The sequence below is a fragment of the Sorghum bicolor genome, chromosome 2 (assembly GCF_000003195.3).
Source record: "Sorghum bicolor cultivar BTx623 chromosome 2, Sorghum_bicolor_NCBIv3, whole genome shotgun sequence".
In the NCBI taxonomy this organism is placed as follows: domain Eukaryota; kingdom Viridiplantae; phylum Streptophyta; class Magnoliopsida; order Poales; family Poaceae; genus Sorghum; species Sorghum bicolor.
The window spans coordinates 60021651-60039268 of record NC_012871.2 but is presented as its reverse complement, the minus strand read 5'-3'; the positions used below and the strand labels follow the sequence as shown (position 1 = coordinate 60039268).

The 17618-nt window shown below is 40.4% G+C and overlaps 1 protein-coding gene and 1 long non-coding RNA gene across 6 annotated transcripts; one reads left to right on the top strand and one right to left on the bottom strand.

The window, feature by feature from the left end:
* On the top strand, nt 630–5640 carry LOC8060285 (glutamate receptor 2.2). The gene is made up of 7 exons (XM_021453543.1): nt 630–891; nt 1797–3136; nt 3515–3821; nt 4012–4418; nt 4709–4850; nt 4926–5054; nt 5546–5640. The coding sequence occupies exons 1-7, from the start codon at nt 630–632 to the stop codon at nt 5638–5640; spliced, it is 2682 nt and encodes an 893-aa protein (XP_021309218.1).
* LOC110433053 lies at nt 9483–16003 on the bottom strand. Of its 5 annotated transcripts, none has more exons than XR_002450437.1 (5): nt 15355–16003; nt 14367–14494; nt 13982–14151; nt 13200–13337; nt 9483–9796 (listed from the first exon to the last, which is right to left on the bottom strand). It is a non-coding gene; the product is annotated as an uncharacterized LOC110433053 (long non-coding RNA). The 5 variants fall into 5 exon arrangements; XR_002450433.1 differs by having other exon boundaries at nt 9483–9815; nt 15355–16002; XR_002450435.1 differs by having other exon boundaries at nt 9483–9815; nt 14386–14494; nt 15355–16002.

Below are 17618 nucleotides of genomic sequence, written 5' to 3'. Positions count from 1 at the left end.
TTCTATATAATATTTTTTCATATCCAATCACATTCATTCTCTCTCCATTCTTACCCAATCATATCACTTCATGTCTTGGATTTTGTTTAGACCCAGTTTCTATGATTTTTGTTCTCTCTCTTCAATAACTCTCTTGCCACATCAGCAAAATGCTTAGGTGGCACTACAATTAATGTCTATAGAAACCACGATGGTTTCTGCATTGGAAGTGCTCTAAATTTAAACATAGAATCCTTTTTCTCGACAAGACAAAATTTCGCTGACCAATTCGTTTCGGCTCGACTTGCACGTAGGATTCTTAGCATAAGTTCCCAGTTCTTGGGCAAGCAAGCAAACAATAGCACAGCGCCAAGCAGTCATGTTTTTTTTTTTTACATGACCAATCAACATCTGGGAGGTCAAGACCGAGACAAGATGGTGTCCATATGCTAGTATTTCCAGTCACTGTTAAGTAGGCAGTAATTGCATCACAGAATCAACTAACTGAACTGCCTTGCAAGTTCCAGCTTGACCAGATCACCAGACTTCAGAATCAGGGTCCTAGACAAACCATCGTATGTATTAATGACTGCATACCAGCACAAGGTTGCATACTTCACTGAAACTTGCATACCTTGTGGCAAAAGGTAATGGACAGAACACCTCAATCCATCCTCTTCCTGCTGCTACTCATCTTCAGTCCTAGTGCAGCTCAGAACACCATCGGAAGCAGCCCAAACAAATTCCATGTTGGTGTGATCCTTGACTTGGGTTCACCGGTGGGGAAAGTAGGTCGGACAAGCGTGTCACTTGCCTTGGAAGATTTCTACGCATCCCACCGCAATTGCAGCACGAAGGTGGTTCTCCATTTCAAGGATTCGGCAGGCAATGATGTCCAAGCTGCTTCAGCAGGTACATGTTCTGTAGCATTGACATCAAGACCCAATAACTTCACTTGAAACTGTATATTATTTGACACCTTTATGCAAAAGCATAGTTTCACAAGTGTCTTGTCAGTTACTGTGTGGGGTTACATGATCTAAGAACAAGCACAGGACCAGAATCATAGAAGTAGATAAAGATGTTTTGTTGCTATTGAAAATAAAATCATACATAGAGTGATATAGTTATGGATCTATTGAATAAAAGGCAAATATATCCTATGCAGTCATGGGGACAAATCAGTGTCTTTCAGAGACAGAATTTGTATAGAAACTTCTTTAGATAGGTGGCAAAAATGTTAATAAAACACGAGGGTGGAGAACAGAAGGGTTTTAACACGCCCAACTGAACACGTGTGAGAACCAGGGTTGGAACCTGATCAGCTAGCTCCTCTCTGCAGAGACTAGCCAGCTGCATTTTGGCAGCACCATTCACTCAGACAAAGCTGCATATCATTTGGACAGATGACAGAATTGTGAGGTTGGGTTCGAATTGCAGATCTAGATTAGAGCCCTTAAACAAACATAAATGAGGAAAATAGTTTCTCTTTACCTTTCCCAAGGCAAATGTTGCTAGAAGACACACTGCCGCTTTTGCTGGACTCTATATTCCTTGTCTTCAGGGGGGGGGGGCGGGGGGGGGGGGGGGGGTGTTACCAAAAAAGTGAATATTTGCTAGAATAAAATAATATTCACTTTTCAAGAATGTCCTCCTCTAATGGTAAACATTTTTAGCATTCCACCAACAGAACCCACATAGTCAGAGTGTCTTCTAGCAAAATTTGTCTTTATGGAATCTTGAAAGCACTTGAAAATAAATATGCTTAGTACTACAAATTTGTTGACAGAAATTTCCTTTCTTGTGCAATTCCAAAGCTATTGAATTACTGGAGACATACAAAGTGCAAGCCATCATTGGTCCCCAGAAATCATCAGAAGCTGTGTTTATATCCAACCTTGGGAATACAACACAAGTACCTATTGTATCCTTCACTGCAACAAGTCCCTCACTTACTTCAGATATTATGCCGTATTTTGTGCGTGCAACATTGAATGACTCAGTTCAAGTGAATAGTATTGCCTCTCTTATCAAAGCCTATGGATGGAGAGAGGTGGTTCCAGTATATGATGATACCGACTATGGGAGGGGCATTCTACCACACCTCATTGACGCCCTTCAACAAATAGATGCTCATATTCCATATCGTAGTGTTATCTCCTTGTCAGCAACAAGTGAAAACATTATGCAAGAGCTCTTCAAGCTAAAGACAATGCAAACAAGGGTATTCATTGTTCATATGTCATCGACCAGGGCCTCCCTTCTCTTCACAAAAGCCAAGGAGGCAGGGATGATGACCAAAGGATTTGTGTGGATCATTACAAATGGATTAGCAAATATCATTGATTCACTCAATCCATCTATCATCGAGGCGATGAATGGGGTAATAGGAGTAAGATTTCATGTCCCCAGATCAAAAGAACTTGAAAGTTTTTCCATAAGATGGAACAGAATGTACCAACAAGACAACCCAACCGAATCACCATTTAATAAACTAAGCATTTTCGGGCTATGGGGATATGATACAGTTTGGGCATTAGCACAAGCGGCAGAAAAGATTGGGGTATTAATTAACAAAAATAAGAGACTGCAGTTCAGTAAAAATTCTACATGCTTGGAGTCATTGGCTGTTTCTAGATTTGGACCAGAGCTCCTAACAGCAATTGTACAGAACAAATTCAGAGGCTTAAGTGGAAATTTCGACCTTACAGACAGACAGCTGCAAGTGTCTGCATTGCAAATAATAAATGTGGTTGGGAGGAGTTGGAGACATATTGGATTTTGGACTTTGAAAAATGGTTTTCCATACCAGTTAAATCAAAATGGTTTGAAATTAACAATGCCAGCCTCAATGCAACATCTAAATCCAGTGATTTGGCCAGGAGAATCAACAGAAGTACCAAGGGGTTGGGAACTTCCTGCAAGTGCTAACAAGATTAGGGTTGGTGTGCACACAAGTGCATATCCAGAGTTTATAAAAACATCAAAGGATCCTGTCACGAATGCAACAAGAGCGAGTGGACTCTCAATAAACATATTTGAGGAGGCAGTAAAGAGACTGCCTTTTGCACTTCCTTACGAGTACCAAGCATTTGATACCGTTGATACACAAAGTACAGGGAGCTATAATGATTTTGTTTACCAAGTTTATCTTCAGGTAAGGAATAATTTCTAAAAGATACTACTCAATTTCCCAATCTTCCAAGTGAATAACCTAAAATGTGCATATATTTACTGTAAATAGTATTGTAATGAGTTAATATTTTACAGCATTTATAGTTTTAACCAGTGTCAAAACCTAATCCTATTTTCGACCAGAATCAAACCTTGCTGCTGGTTTATTGAAAGGACATAAATCCAAGAAAATATATACAGGCTTGTTTCTTTCTTTCCCACAGAAAATATATACTGGCCCTAACTGTTTTCCTTTTATTAAATACAAATTAGAATGCATTATTGAATCAGATGTAGTGCATAATAAGTAGACTTTACTTTTCATTTTACAATTAAATACAACCAATTGATGTCAATGCAGAGATATGACATGGCAATTGGAGACATAACAATCAGATATAACAGAACGATGTATGTCGACTTCACTATACCATACACAGAATCAGGAGTGGCGATGATTGTCCCAGTCAAGGAAAAAGTCAACAATAACATGTGGATTTTCTTGAAACCACTAACCAAAGAAATGTGGTTTGGAAGCATAATGTTCTTTATATATACTGGAATTGTTGTCTGGCTGTTAGAGCGACTAAGTGGCAATGGATATCTAAATGGTCCCTTTTCACTCAAACAACTTGGGATTGTGATGTTTTTCTCCATATTCGAAGAGAGTTGAGTAAAACACTTAAACAGTATATTTTCTCGTTGGTTTTGTTCATCTACAAATTTCAAACAACTATGGCAGTCATTGACAAAAATTGCTTAATATATAACTTTTTCAAGAAAAACTCAATATATTGTTTTACAAATTGAATTGGTTTATTGAAAGAAAAAATAACATTTTTGTAGTTAATTCTGCAGAGGAGAAGCTGGAATGTTTTTTGTCTAGAATACTTCTACTTGTATGGATGTTTGTTCTTCTGGTGCTAGCATCAAGTTATACTGCAAGCTTCGCATCAATGCTTCTTGTACAGCAGCTTTCACCAACGGTCACTGACATTCATGAACTCCAAAAGCAAGGAGCGTATGTAGGGTTCCACCGAGGTTCCTACATAGAGGGCCTGTTGGAAGATATCGGTTTTGAAAAATCAAAAATAAGACCCTATGATACTCCTGATGACTTCCACATTGCTCTTTCTAATGAAGGCAGACATGGTGGTGTTGCTGCCCTCGTTCTGGAAGTCCCATACATCAAATTGTTTCTCGCCAAATACTGCAACGGTTACACAATGGTTGGACCTATATACAAAAGTGCTGGCTTTGCATTTGTAAGTTCAACTACTCTTTGCTAGCCAATTATTTCAATCTTTCCTAACTATATTAAAAATTGCTAGTTTGCTACTAAATTATGATGGAAAATCTAACATCCAAATAATATAATCATGTGCTGCATTAAATTCCACATTCCATTGCATCACTAAAGCTGAAAAGGTTAGATCAAAATAAAGATGAGATTCAGAAATTATATTTTTCATGGCTAGTACTGAGTCAGATATACTGAAGAATTCTTTAAATATTAGTATAGTAAAGTTAATAAGACTTCCTCTTCGGGAATTAGGCACTTCCTAAGCGATCTCCGCTACTTACTGAAATATCAAGGGCAATCCTCAACATAACAGAAGGAGATAGCATCATTCAAATCGAGAAGAAATGGATTGATCAAAACAGTTGCCAAAATGAGGAAGAAGTTGCTGATTCAGGTGCTATCACTTTTTGCAACTTTGGGGGATTATTCCTCCTAACTGGACTTGTGACAACCTGCTCCCTTTCTATAGTCTTGCTGAGGAACCAGTACAAAAAAGGTCAACGGATCAACACAGATTATCAGAATGAACAAGGACATGGGCCACAAGAAGAAAATGGGCACATTCAAGACGGAGATCAAAACAATGAAGAAAATGGAGGTTGCAATGATATAGAGAACCAAGCCACAACAATATCCATGCCTCGTCCGAACACGAATAGTGATGAGCTAAGGGACTGCCCGCAGAATAACAAGGCAATAGCATTGACTTGTTTTGGTTCTCAAGTCACCCACAGGGGAGGCGTAACAAATATAGGTGATCAAGTGGCTCAAGTTTAGTTTCATAAACTATGGAGCCAAGGCGGGTTGATGCTTGAAGCTCAAAGATCTGCAGTAGCCCTATTGATCTTGGTCAAATGGCTAATCCGTGCATAGTAAATTTTCAATTAAGTTTGTAAAATGGCACCCAGTCTGTAGAACGGTTACTAAGTTTTCACATGAAAAACTGATTATTATAAATAAATCACATCCACGAAGAATTATTAATTTATTGTAACTAGTGCACATGGGAATTCCAATAATCATATTTTTCTTGTCATACCCTTTTGTCGTTGGCACTGGAATGAACTATCATACCTGCATAATCGACAGGCAAGTATGCCACCGCGTGGTGCGATGCAACTATGCAACCTTCAGGGAGCGGTGCATCACATTGCTGGACTCCTGGAATCAACTGGTACACCTAGTAGAGAACAGAAATGGGAGTAGAAAAGTCACATTGAGAGGGTAGAAAACGAATCGAATACAGTAGAAGAAACAGGCACTCTGGCAGTATGTAGAAATCAACAGCACACACCATCAGAAACATTCAGGAGCTGCGACGATGGTGGGGGATCGAGCAGGGCCTTGGAGTGGTAAAGCGTCGTAAGGGAAAGAACTGAATGAGCGAGATACCCATCCCCGTGCCTTGTGGTCGCCGCCCAGCCGCGCGCGGAACGGGCTGTCGCGTCGGGAGCTCGGTTGGCTGAGAGCCTCAGCGCTGCGCGCCACCCTCTGGACTGGAGGCGGGATTGGGGGCAGAGGCAGCGGCGGCGGCAGTGATAGCCCCGGCGAGCGCAACTGCAGAAGAGGGGAGATACGGATGGGCCGCACGGAACTCCTATGGCCCACTAACCATGAGCAGCCATGCGAAGGCCCAGTGGTAACACAGTACCGAGCGCATTTGTCGGGCCGAGCACGTGGCCCATCGTTCTCTTTTTTGTTTTTGTCTGACTGTGTTTATGCCAATGGGCGGGATTCTTCCGGTCCGAACACTCGGACGAAAACGCTCGTCCGATGATTCCCGCGCAGTATTTTTCCCGTCTAATTCCCACATGCGGACGTGAGCAGACAGGCGTGGTTCACGTACACACGTGACGATTCTTCAGGTAAGTACGTATGTTTCTTTTTTTTCTTTTTCTTTTTCTTTTTCTTTCCTTTTCCTTTTTCTTTTTCTTTTCTTTTTTCTTACTTTATTTCCTTTACTTTTCACTCATGCCTGTTTATTTTCTTTTGTTTTTGTTTCTTTTCTATTTTATTGGTACTTTTTTCTTTATTTTGTTTTTCTTTTCGTTTATTTTCTTTTTCTTTTTTTTCTTATTTCCTTTTTATAGCTTCAACTTATTTTTCTTTTCTTTTCCATTATTTTTTATTTTCTTTTTTTCAATTTATTTTTTTGCTTATTTTTTGTTTGGTGTGACCTTTCATTTTTTTATTTTCTATTTTCTCTTTCGTCTTTAGGTTTTCTTCATATCTTTTTTTTGTGATTTTATCTTAGTTAATTATGTTTTATATTAAATTTTTCTATTTTCTATGCTCATATAGTATAGATGTGATATTCTACTATGTTTTTTGTGATTTCCACATGATTATAATATTATGTTCTGTGATATTTTTTGTGATGTTCATGTAGTATACATGTGATGTTCTACGATATTTTATGTGATACTCATGTGTTACATCTTCTATTATATTTTGTTTATATTCATGTGGTATAGATGTGATGTTTTATGATGTTTTTTGTGATGAGTACACATGTGATGTTCACATAATATATAATAATGTTCTATATAATGTATTCTGTGATGTTCATGTAGTATTGATGCATTGTTCTATTGTGTTTCTTGTGATGTTCTATATTATATTGAGTGATGTTCACTTAGTTCGCATGTAATGTCCTATAATATATTTTAGAATGTTTGAAAAGTATCCGTATGGTATTCTTTTAAATATTCTCTACTACGTATTTTTATTATTTTCCTTATGCTTTGCTCTGGATTTCATTGATCTCTATTTGTATTATGTATTTATTTTTTATTTATTTTTACGTATATTATAATACTAATTTTATGAACCTAAACTGAGAACATTCTTCTTACAAAGACGGAACATTATTTTACAAAGACGGAACATTATTTTTTGAACCTAGAACATTGTCTACTGTTTGAAAAAATATTATTTTTCTAAACCGAGAATATTTTTCATACGAAGACGGAATGTTCCTTAAATCTAGAACATTGTCTCTACTCAATAAAAAATGTTCTATCTTCATAAGAGAAATGCTCGTTAATAATTTTTTGTCTAAATATATTCATGTGGGATCTTGTTTCGAAGGATTTATTTTAAGGAATCTGATGGTGAAATCGAAATTTAATTTGGATATTTAGTTTTGGAGTTATGACTTTTTTTAGTTTGTTGGAAGTATACGTGCATGCGTGAGCTAAGCTTTTGAGTGAGGTGGATTGTGCGTCAGGTGTCAGCAGTGAGCTAGGCTGTTGATTGAGGTGGATTGTGCGTCAGGTGTCAGCATCAACTCTCCACACGCGCGAAAAGTTGAAGAACAGTCCTGGCGGGCCCAGCTCAATTCAGAGTGGACGACAGCATGCGGCTCGGCGGGAAACAGTCTCCAAACTCGGCGGGAAAATTGCCGGACTGAGAATACGGTCTGAACGGCCGGACCCCAAGAGCCCCCGCCAATGGGTTGCCATGGGACTAATTGCTAACTAGCTAATTATTAATTAAAATAAAATTAGCTCTAGTGCATTCAACATGAGGATTAATAGGTAGGCTAATTTTTTTAGATAAGTCTTCAGCTACTGTTGTGAGCCTATCATAATTAATTTGAGTTAATTTTTAGCCCTAACTAATAACTAGTCATGCGTATTAAAACAACCCCTAAGAGTATATGTTTGGCTCTCTTCTCTACGTTACACCTGGCCATACAAGCTCCCGCTGACTAGGCATGCAACCATTGTCTGTTTGGTTCGCATGACCTACAACGCCTGGTTGCACACAGCCGACGTTTGGTTGGCAGGACCCGTGCTCCCATACTCGCCTGCATACGCTATCCCCGCCCGCGTGAGCTAGGCCGCGACAAAACGGATTCTAAACCGTTTTTTGGGAGGCAGGCTCCGGCGCCTTGGGCCTCGTTTAGTTCCGAAAAAATTTCGGATTTCGGCACGGTAGTATTTTCGTTTGTTTGTGATAAATATTATTTAATTATAGACTAATTAGGATCAAAAGATTTGTTTCGTGATTTACACCTAAACTGTGTAATTAGTTTTTGTTTTCGTCTATATTTAATGCTTCATGCAAGTGCTACAAGATTCGATGTGACGGAGAATCTTAAAAACTTTTTGGTTTTCAGAGTGAACTAAACAAGGCCTTAGCTGCATGCCCAGGGCCAGGCCCAACGACGAGTGCAGGGAACAAAACACCTCAAGGCCTTGTTTAGTTCACCCTAAAATTAAAAAACTTTTCAAGATTCCTTATCACATCGAATTTTATGGCACATGCATGAAGCACTAAATATAGACGAAAATAAAAACTAATTACACGGTTTATCTGTAAATCACGAGATAAATTTTTTAAGCCTAGTTAGTCCATGATTGGATAATGTTTGTCAAATAAAAACGAAAATACTACAGTACCGAAATCCGAAATATTTTCCCAACTAAACAAGACCCAAGTGTATATATTCGGTTCAGGCTTTTTTAGAGGTTATACCTTGACCTTGTTTAGTTCTAAAATTTTTTACAAAATGAGTTTCATTTGTATTTGATAAATATTATCCAATTATAGTCTAACTAGACTTAAGATTCATATCACAAATAACAGTTAAACTGTGCAATTAGTTATTACTAGTATAGTGCCCGTGCGTTGCTACGGTTTTATTTAAGGGATATACTTAAAACAATAAACAAGAACCATCCATCTCTTTATCTCTACCAAGAAAAGATACTTTTGTAATTAATTATTATTAAAAAATTGCAGTAAAAAAATGCTCCTTGTGACAAAAATAACCGTTTAGGTAATCAAGTTATTGAGCTCGTGACTAAATTCAAGATATATCAAATAATATGATCTTATCATTAAATAGACAATGACAAGACTTGGTACAACAAAATAAACTATGTAGCACAGTAATTCTTTCAGTTGTCACAGGTTTAGCTCCTTAAAGAGATAGGTTTAAACAAGATACAATAGTAAGATACAATAGTATAGTGTTTTAAAAAATATATACAACAGTATAGTTTAAAGAGATTAAACATGCAAAAACTTGCTTATATATAATATTTCTGTTTAGGACAAAACTTAATACCTAAAGATGTTTGCTAGTATAGAGGTAGCTCTGTACTTTACACTCATTATCAACTCAAGCCAATTGTTTGCGCACTCTAAAATAGAACCATCCAAGTTTTGGACGTTACATATGTCATCCTAGAGCTTTGTTCCTTATAGAAAATACAACACAGATTCATGTCACCAGTTTTTGCTAATTAGAAAAAAGAACATCATGGATGTGCAGGTGCAGCAGTGCCTAGAACCAAGTGGCAGGATAAATTCTGTGACAGCCATTTTATCCTGCCGCACATTGAAGCACCTGTAGTTCAGCATAAGATCACTGCAAAAATGTTGCTTGGAGTGGCCTAACCTATCATTAAGAGGATTCTGTCCTGGCATCCATGCAGCATATCTACAGCAAGCATCTACGTACACTGCTATTTTTATAAGTTTCTCTAGATTAAAATTCTATTCACTGGCTAATAGGTCAGTACTAAAATGAGAAGGCCAAAATTCAGCTCACATTGAAATAAGAGAAAAACATAAACTCACCAATGCAAAAAAAAATCTGCTCAAGATACTACTTGGTGATTTACAACATCCTCACATGCTCTTTTAACTGACAAAATGCTCTCACTATGCAGCGAGTTATTGTGTACTCGAGCTAACTGAAAGCCCAAATTTGGTTTTGGTAATTAATGACACCAAGTTGCTAATGCCTTGTGTTTAAGTGATTTGAGTTAGGCATAGCAACACATGTGATGAAGGTGCATTGTGGCATGAAAAGGTGGGCACATAATCACAAAGGGATGAAGCATAAAGTGAAGATCATGGTGATAGACGAGGAGCAAAGTTATCCAGGCAAAGGTATAAACATAGGGTTTTACTTTTACCGGTCTAAGATGAGTAGAGAAGTGATTGACCGGGTTTAGGATAGATAGCCGACTATCAAGAGGAGAAATCACGGTCATCTCTCGAATCAAGTGCTGACTAGGTCTACATCTTGAGCATATGCATTAGGATCTAGTAAAGTGCTAACTTAACTCCTTTGGTGAAATTGTTTGTGAAAAGCTAACACACATGCACTTTGATGGTGGACACTTGTTAGTGTTAGCACATTTACAAAGGAAGTGGAGTTCCTAGGGTTGAGAGAGGTTTGGGTTCCTCTCTCCCTCCCGCCTCGCAAGCTCGGCGGGATTCGGCGCTTTTGAGAAAGTTAAGTGTATATTTTCTATTGCGCCGATGGGAATTTTGGAGAAGTTGCGGGAGTGTTTTCTCTCTGAGAAACAATCACCGGACACTGAGTGTGGAGGCACCGGACGCTAGCCTCAGAGTCCGGTGTGCGTGACCCTGCTAGGGTTGAGCACCGGACGCGCTCTGAGTGCGTCCGGTGGTGTGCGTTCGGTGTGAGGAGGTTTTGCAACCCTCTCTGCGCTTTAGTCCGGTGAGCACCGGTGGTGCTTAGCATCCGGTGACCCTGCAGGTTTGCGGAACTCTCTGCGCATGAGTCCGGTGTGCACCGGACGCGTCCGGTGTGGACCTGTAGAGCGTCCGGTGTGTTGCAGGTAGCCGTTAGAAACTGACACGCGGGGTTCAAGAAGGACACGTGGCCAACCCTTGAGCACCGAACGCTGGGGGTCGATGAAAGCCCAAGTTTGGTTTTGGTAATTAATGACACCAAGTTGCTAATGCCTTGTGTTTGAGTGATGTGAGTTAGGCATAGCAACACATGTGATGAAGGTGCATGGTGGCATGGAAAGGTGGCCACATGATCACAAAGGGATGAAGCATAAAGTGAAGATCATGGTGATAAACGAGGAGCAAAGTTATCAAGGCAAAGGTATAAACATAGGGTTTTACTTTTGCCGGTCTAAGATGAGTAGAGAAGTGATTGACCGGGTTTAGGATAGATAGCCGACTATCAAGAGGGGAAATCACGGTCATCTCTCGAATCAAGTGCTACTAGGTCCACTTCTTGAGCATATGCATTAGGATCTAGTAAAGTGCTAACTTAACTCCTTTGGTGAAAATGTTTGTAAAAAGCTAACACACTTGCACTTTGGTGGTGGACACTTGTTGGTGTTAGCACTTTTGCAAAGGAGGTGGAGTTCCTAGGGTTGAGAGGGGTGTGGGTTCCTCTCTCCCTCCCGCCGAGCTTGCGAGGCGGGATTCGGCGCTTTTGAGAAAAATAAGTGTATATTTTCTATTGCGCCGGTGGGAAATTTTAAGAAGTCGCGGGAGTGTTTTCTCACTGAGAAACACTCACCGAACGCTGAGTGCGGAGGCACCGGACGCTGGCCTCAGCGTCCGGTGTGCTTGACCTTGCTAGGGTTGAGCACCGGACGCACTCTGAGAGCGTCCGGTGGTTAGTGTCCGGTGTGAGGAGTTTTTGCAACCCTCTCTGCGCACGAGTCCGGTGAGCACCGGACCGTCCGGTGCCCAGCGTCCGGTGAGGTCGCGAGTTTGACACCCTCTCTGCGCACGAGTCCGGTGAGCACCGGACCGTCCGGTGTGGACTTGCAGAGCGTCCGGTGTGTTGCAGGTAGCCGTTAGGATCTGACACGCGAGATTCAAAGAGGACACGTGGCCAACTCCAGTGCACCGGACGCAGGGAGTCGAGCGTCCGGTGCTCACTTAGTAGCGTCCGGTGCCCCCGTTTTCAGCCCAGTGAAAAACAGCCAACGGCTAGTTTCTTTGAGGGGCGTATAAATAGTTGGTGGCCGGCTTTGGGGGGTTCGCTCTTGCACTTTTGAATACTTGAGGCATACTTTGAGCTAGAGAACACGCCCTCCACTCATCTCCTTGCTTGATTGCTAATCCTAGTGAGATTGAGTGAGATTCAAGTGCATTGCTTTGAGAGTTGCATTTAGTGGCACTTGATTCTTGAGTTCGCTGCAGATTTCTTGTTACTCTTGGGTGTTTCCCGACGCCCTAGACGGCTTGGAGCAGCGGTGGTGTTGAGCTCGTGATTGGAGATTGTTTCGAGCCTCACCAAGTGACTTGTGAGGGGTTCTTGAGCCTTCCCCGCGGGAGATCGCAATTGGCTACTCTAGTGGATTGCTCGTGGCTTGGAGGATCCCCATCTTGTGAGTGGATGTGCGGCACCCGCTGAGGGTTTGGCTTTGGATTGCCAATTAGCTCGTGATCCATCAAGTGGGTGTATCGCCACAACGAGGACTAGCTTGCCGGGAAGCAAGTGAACCTCGGTAAAAAATCTTGTGTCATCTCTTACCGAGGACTCTCTTGTGATTGTGAGTGATTGGTTGGATATATCTCTACTCTACAACGTTGGTATAACAATCACTATCCACTCCTTTACTTACTTGTATATCTTGCTAGTTTTTTAGCTTGTTTAGTTTAGTCTTCTTGTTTAGGAGTGTAGCAAGTTTGTAGTTGTGCTTTCTTGTTGTAACTTGTGTTTAGCTTTCTTGCTAGACTTGTGTAGGTGGCTTGCATATCTTAGTTGTGCTAGTGCTAGAATAGCTTCGCCTTTTGTTTTAATAATCAACTTGTCTAGTTGAAGTTTGTAGAAATTTTAAATAGGCTATTCACCCCCCTCTAGCCATTTGGACCTTTCACTAACTCTTGATAAAAAAACACAGTAAGCTAAATAAGTGCTTTATGGAATGTCACAGTTGCAAGACACATGAACTGCAACACATAGATGAAATTATTTTAACCTGGAGAGCATAGAATGATCTACCTGGCTACAGAATAATTCAGATTTCAGAAACTTTGATGTTCCATCTATACTTTAAGAATCCATCTTTGAACACTGACATATAGCTAAAATCAAGTAGCCATTAGAACTGGAAATTGTTAATACAAGTGAGCAGTCCATCTGCACATGTTGTAGAGACAAAAAATGAGGGATTTGAGATTTGAGAACTTAATTGTGAGACCGCTTAAGAGAGCTAAATAACAAGAAGGTGAAAATCAAAATTTGGTTCATACTTCACTACTAAAACAGTAAAACATCTTTGTGGACTACTGGAAAACAGATGGTTGTTGTTTTTGTTTCCATTTCAAGATCAGCAGGTACCAGCAAGAACCTCCCCATGTGAACCCCACCAAACTTGATTTGGTATCTTCTTTTAGAAGACACCCTAATAAGCGTTTTGTGCAGCATGGGCTGTGAGTAGCCATCAGCGGTGGCGAGTGTTGTGAGCAGCCATCGTATATTTTCAAAAACAAATAGTAGTTAATTTCTTTCATCATAGAACTACCAGCACTACCAATCAGCCATCTCATATTTTCAAAGAGATACACATTCTTTCTAATCTCATATAAAAATTAGCTAAATCTTGAAAATAGACTGCTTGCACCTTAAATTCAAACAAACTGATGAGAGCATTGTCTTGTGATGAGAGCATTGCGATTTTGACTAAAGCAGTGCAAATTATAAAATAGGATTCTGGGCTCCCAATATATTTTGCATTCCGAACTCACAATATATTTTGCAGAAACTTGAGAGAGAACTCATACCTGAAAAAACTATTGTAGATCGAGATGAATCTCCAGCCATTCAGAAAAAGTTTCCTCAAGACTTAGAAGTGTCCACCCACAACAAGCACAACCCACAGCTTATAAATAATTCAAGCCCTCCAAGTCTCAGGCTCTATAGATAATATATACAGATATATAATGACTTTAGCCTACAAATACTTATCATCAAAGTCGTGCCAAGCCAAGGTGCTCAGTTGAAAAGTGCAGTGATGATAGACATGAAAAATGGTGCTCTATCTTTTTACGCTAAAAGGAGCTACAAAATTGTTCTACTATCATCTCACTCCAAGACATGTCAATGGATTTGTAAGAGCAGTGAAGCTAGTATTAATAGATTTGTAAGAGCAGTCAAGCAGTGCATTACCTCTACCAATAGTAGTTACCTTTGCTGGAGCAACAACAACTTTTTTCCTTTCTTAGGATATCAAGTGAACTGTACACGACATATCTGAACGTGCAGTTGGAGGCTCAGTGCAAATGCCCAATTGAGACCTGCAACAAAGACCAATTGTCACATAACTTGCACAACTTTGATTTGAGTAAGTTTGATGCTTCCAAGGAAAGGAAAACGTTTACCAAAAGCAAGAAATAAAATAGAAATAGACCTAGGGGAGCTGGATTGCCTACAGTCATCTAGAAATAAACTCAAGAAAGTTTAGAATCAGTACCAAGGTATCCATCACAGTCTCAACAAATGTTTACAGTTATACACAGGGAAACAAATTTAAGAGAAATAAGTAACAAGAAATAAGGTATTTAAGCACAAAAACAGAGAACATCACATAGGAGAGGTAGAAGGTAAACTAAAATACAATCATGTCTCTTTTGTTTCTATGTAGAGGCCTGGACTTAACTTTTTGGACTGTTAATGGTTGACAAACTTATCTAGCAGCAGAAAGTAGAGCTTGCTTACCCGCATATACTATTGACTGGTAATTAATTAATTGTTGGTACTTCAGCATGCCAGTTAGGAAACAAAATTATTGCAAAGTATTTTTTACATATTTGCAAGAACAATCAAACCAGTACAATGGTTGAACTTGAAGACAAATATTCAAGGCCTTGGTTACTGATAGCATTCGCAGACTCTCCATTGCAGGAGAATGAAATGATTTTTCAGCATAAAGAGAACAATAAACATAGTTCTATGTAAAATTTCAAAAACAAAACACTCTAGCATGAACTGGGAAGCCAAGTTAAGTGTTTCAGTTGTACCAGAAAAAGGAGAAAATGCTTGTACTTCCTTGGTACACACAATTCAGTACCCAAATTTTATGAGGAATAAACACAATTCAGTACATGTATAGTCAAAAGACAGAGAAACTGATCATGAATGATAGCAACGAGCATACCTCATCCGATGATGTTTGATATGTCGCCAAATGCAGCGCAAGTTGGTCTTTTATCCCCCATGACAGATCACTTAATACTCTATGTAAATAATTATTATTCATAATGGAACACCACTTGAGAAACTGTGATACAGACACAAGGTAAAATTCATGTTAGGGACTCATGCTTCTTTCAGATCAACGGGTTCTATAGCAACCTCTTTATTAAGTTCCTTGTCAAACCTAAAAAAATAACACATGATATAAGTACAGCTAATGGAAAAAAATTAAGTGAAGCAATCTGGCAAATAAAGAAATCAGGCATCTTCATTTTTTTTTTGCAAACTTGATGTAAGCAATAAAGAAATCTATAGTACCATCATCAGGCTGCGTGAAAGAAAAATTATTCTGTTATCTAGGAGTGCTGTTAAAACCAAAATTCCCCTTTGTAAATGCTACTCATCTATCCACTGATTCCATCAACACATGCAAGAATCTAATCTAAAAATAGTATAAAGTCCAGAGGAATCAGATTACTGCTTTCGATTTCTACCGTGAGAGAAACACATGCAAGAATCTGAAAATAGATAGCCTAAAAGTAGATAGAATCAGCGTGTCATAAAGTGGATTCTATCCTAGCATCAAGGCAACGCACATCCACAGCAAGAGCTTACAAAACTGAAAATCAGACATTAATCAATTCCATCTAAAGCACAAAGCAAGCAAGAATTCAGGGGCTAATATATAGTTCATCATTGGCTAATAGGTTATTAGTACTAAAATGAGAAGGCCAAGATTTAGCTCACACTGAAATGAGAGAAACATAAACTCATCAATGTAAAAAAAATTCTGCTCAAGATACTACTTCAAACATTTTTTGAGGGCAGAACCAGCGCGATGGCAGTCGGGCGTGGAGTCAGGCGGTCGGCATGGAGGCGGCCGTGAGCCCCGGCCGCGCGCCCTCCGTCCTGGCCAGCGTGGAGGCGGACGCGCGCCCTTGGCTGCGCGCCTCGCGAGCCCTGGCCGCGCGCCCTCCGTCCTGGCCAGCGTGGAGGCGGACGCATGCCCCTGGCTGCGCCCCGCGAGCCTTGGCCGCGCGCCCCGGCAGCGAGCCCTCCTAGCAGGGCGTGGATTTCTGGCGGCGCCTATGCATAGCTCCGGCCGCGCGCGCCACAAGCCCCACGGCTGGATGCGGCCGCCGCCACCCTGCGAAACCCTAGCCCCATGGCTGGGCGCCGCCGCTGCCGCAGCACGAGCCCCGCTGGGGGCACCCACCATGCCCGACCACATCAGGAGGGAGGGAGAGATGTGCGCGCCGTAGGGGGAGGCCGTGCCACCACATCGGGAGAGAGGGGAGGGAGGGAGAGACGCATGCGCGGCTAGGGAGAGGAGTTGTCCCGCGATCCCGATTGTGCTGGAGAGAGGGCGTCGGGGAGAGGGAGGGTCGCGCATGGGGTTTGTGCATGAGTGCGGGACGGGATGACAGATGAGTGATGAGCTTTGATCCGAGGAATCTGGTCCATCAGATTTGAGTGAGTAAGAGAAAGAAGATGTGAGAGTGGATCTCGTCCTTTCATTTCAAAGATCGGTAGGTTTTAAGTGTATCTTTTTGGGTGTACTTAAGAAAGTTAATGACTGTGGTGGACATACTTTGGTGTGGCTTTAGGAAAGTTTACATCTGGTGGATTATATAGTAGTGGAGATTTTTATCTATATTTAATGCTCTATGCATACACCGTAATATTCGATGTGACGAGAAATCTGAAAAAAATTATAAAACTTTTTAGGAACTAAACAAGGCCCTATTCTACGTCCAGTGTATGTGGCTATATTGTATTCTGTGCTGTATCCAATCAAAGGCCCTCTGCCGCATCTTATATATTTGAGGGTGTAGGGTTGTATATAAGATCAAAGGCCCTCTGCCGCATCTTATATATTTTTGGGAACTCTTAAATTTATAACTTCATGTCCTTTCTTGAGGTGTTAGTCACTTAATCTTCTGAATCCATCCTTGCATCCATGGAACTAAATATACCTTGTATACTAGCAAACGTCGTTGGTCCAAATAATTGTGTTGTCGTATATAGTCACCAAAATCATATATGACTCTAGCTAGATGCTATTTTTCTTACACAAGACATGATATATATTTAAGAGATCAGGCCTTTAGGGCATGGATGACACCCAAGACAGATTCAGAGACCTTGAGAATCTAGATGACACTTGCAGACCAGATAATGGATTGTTCATATTGTTTTGCTGTTTTTTAATAAGGCATCCATAAC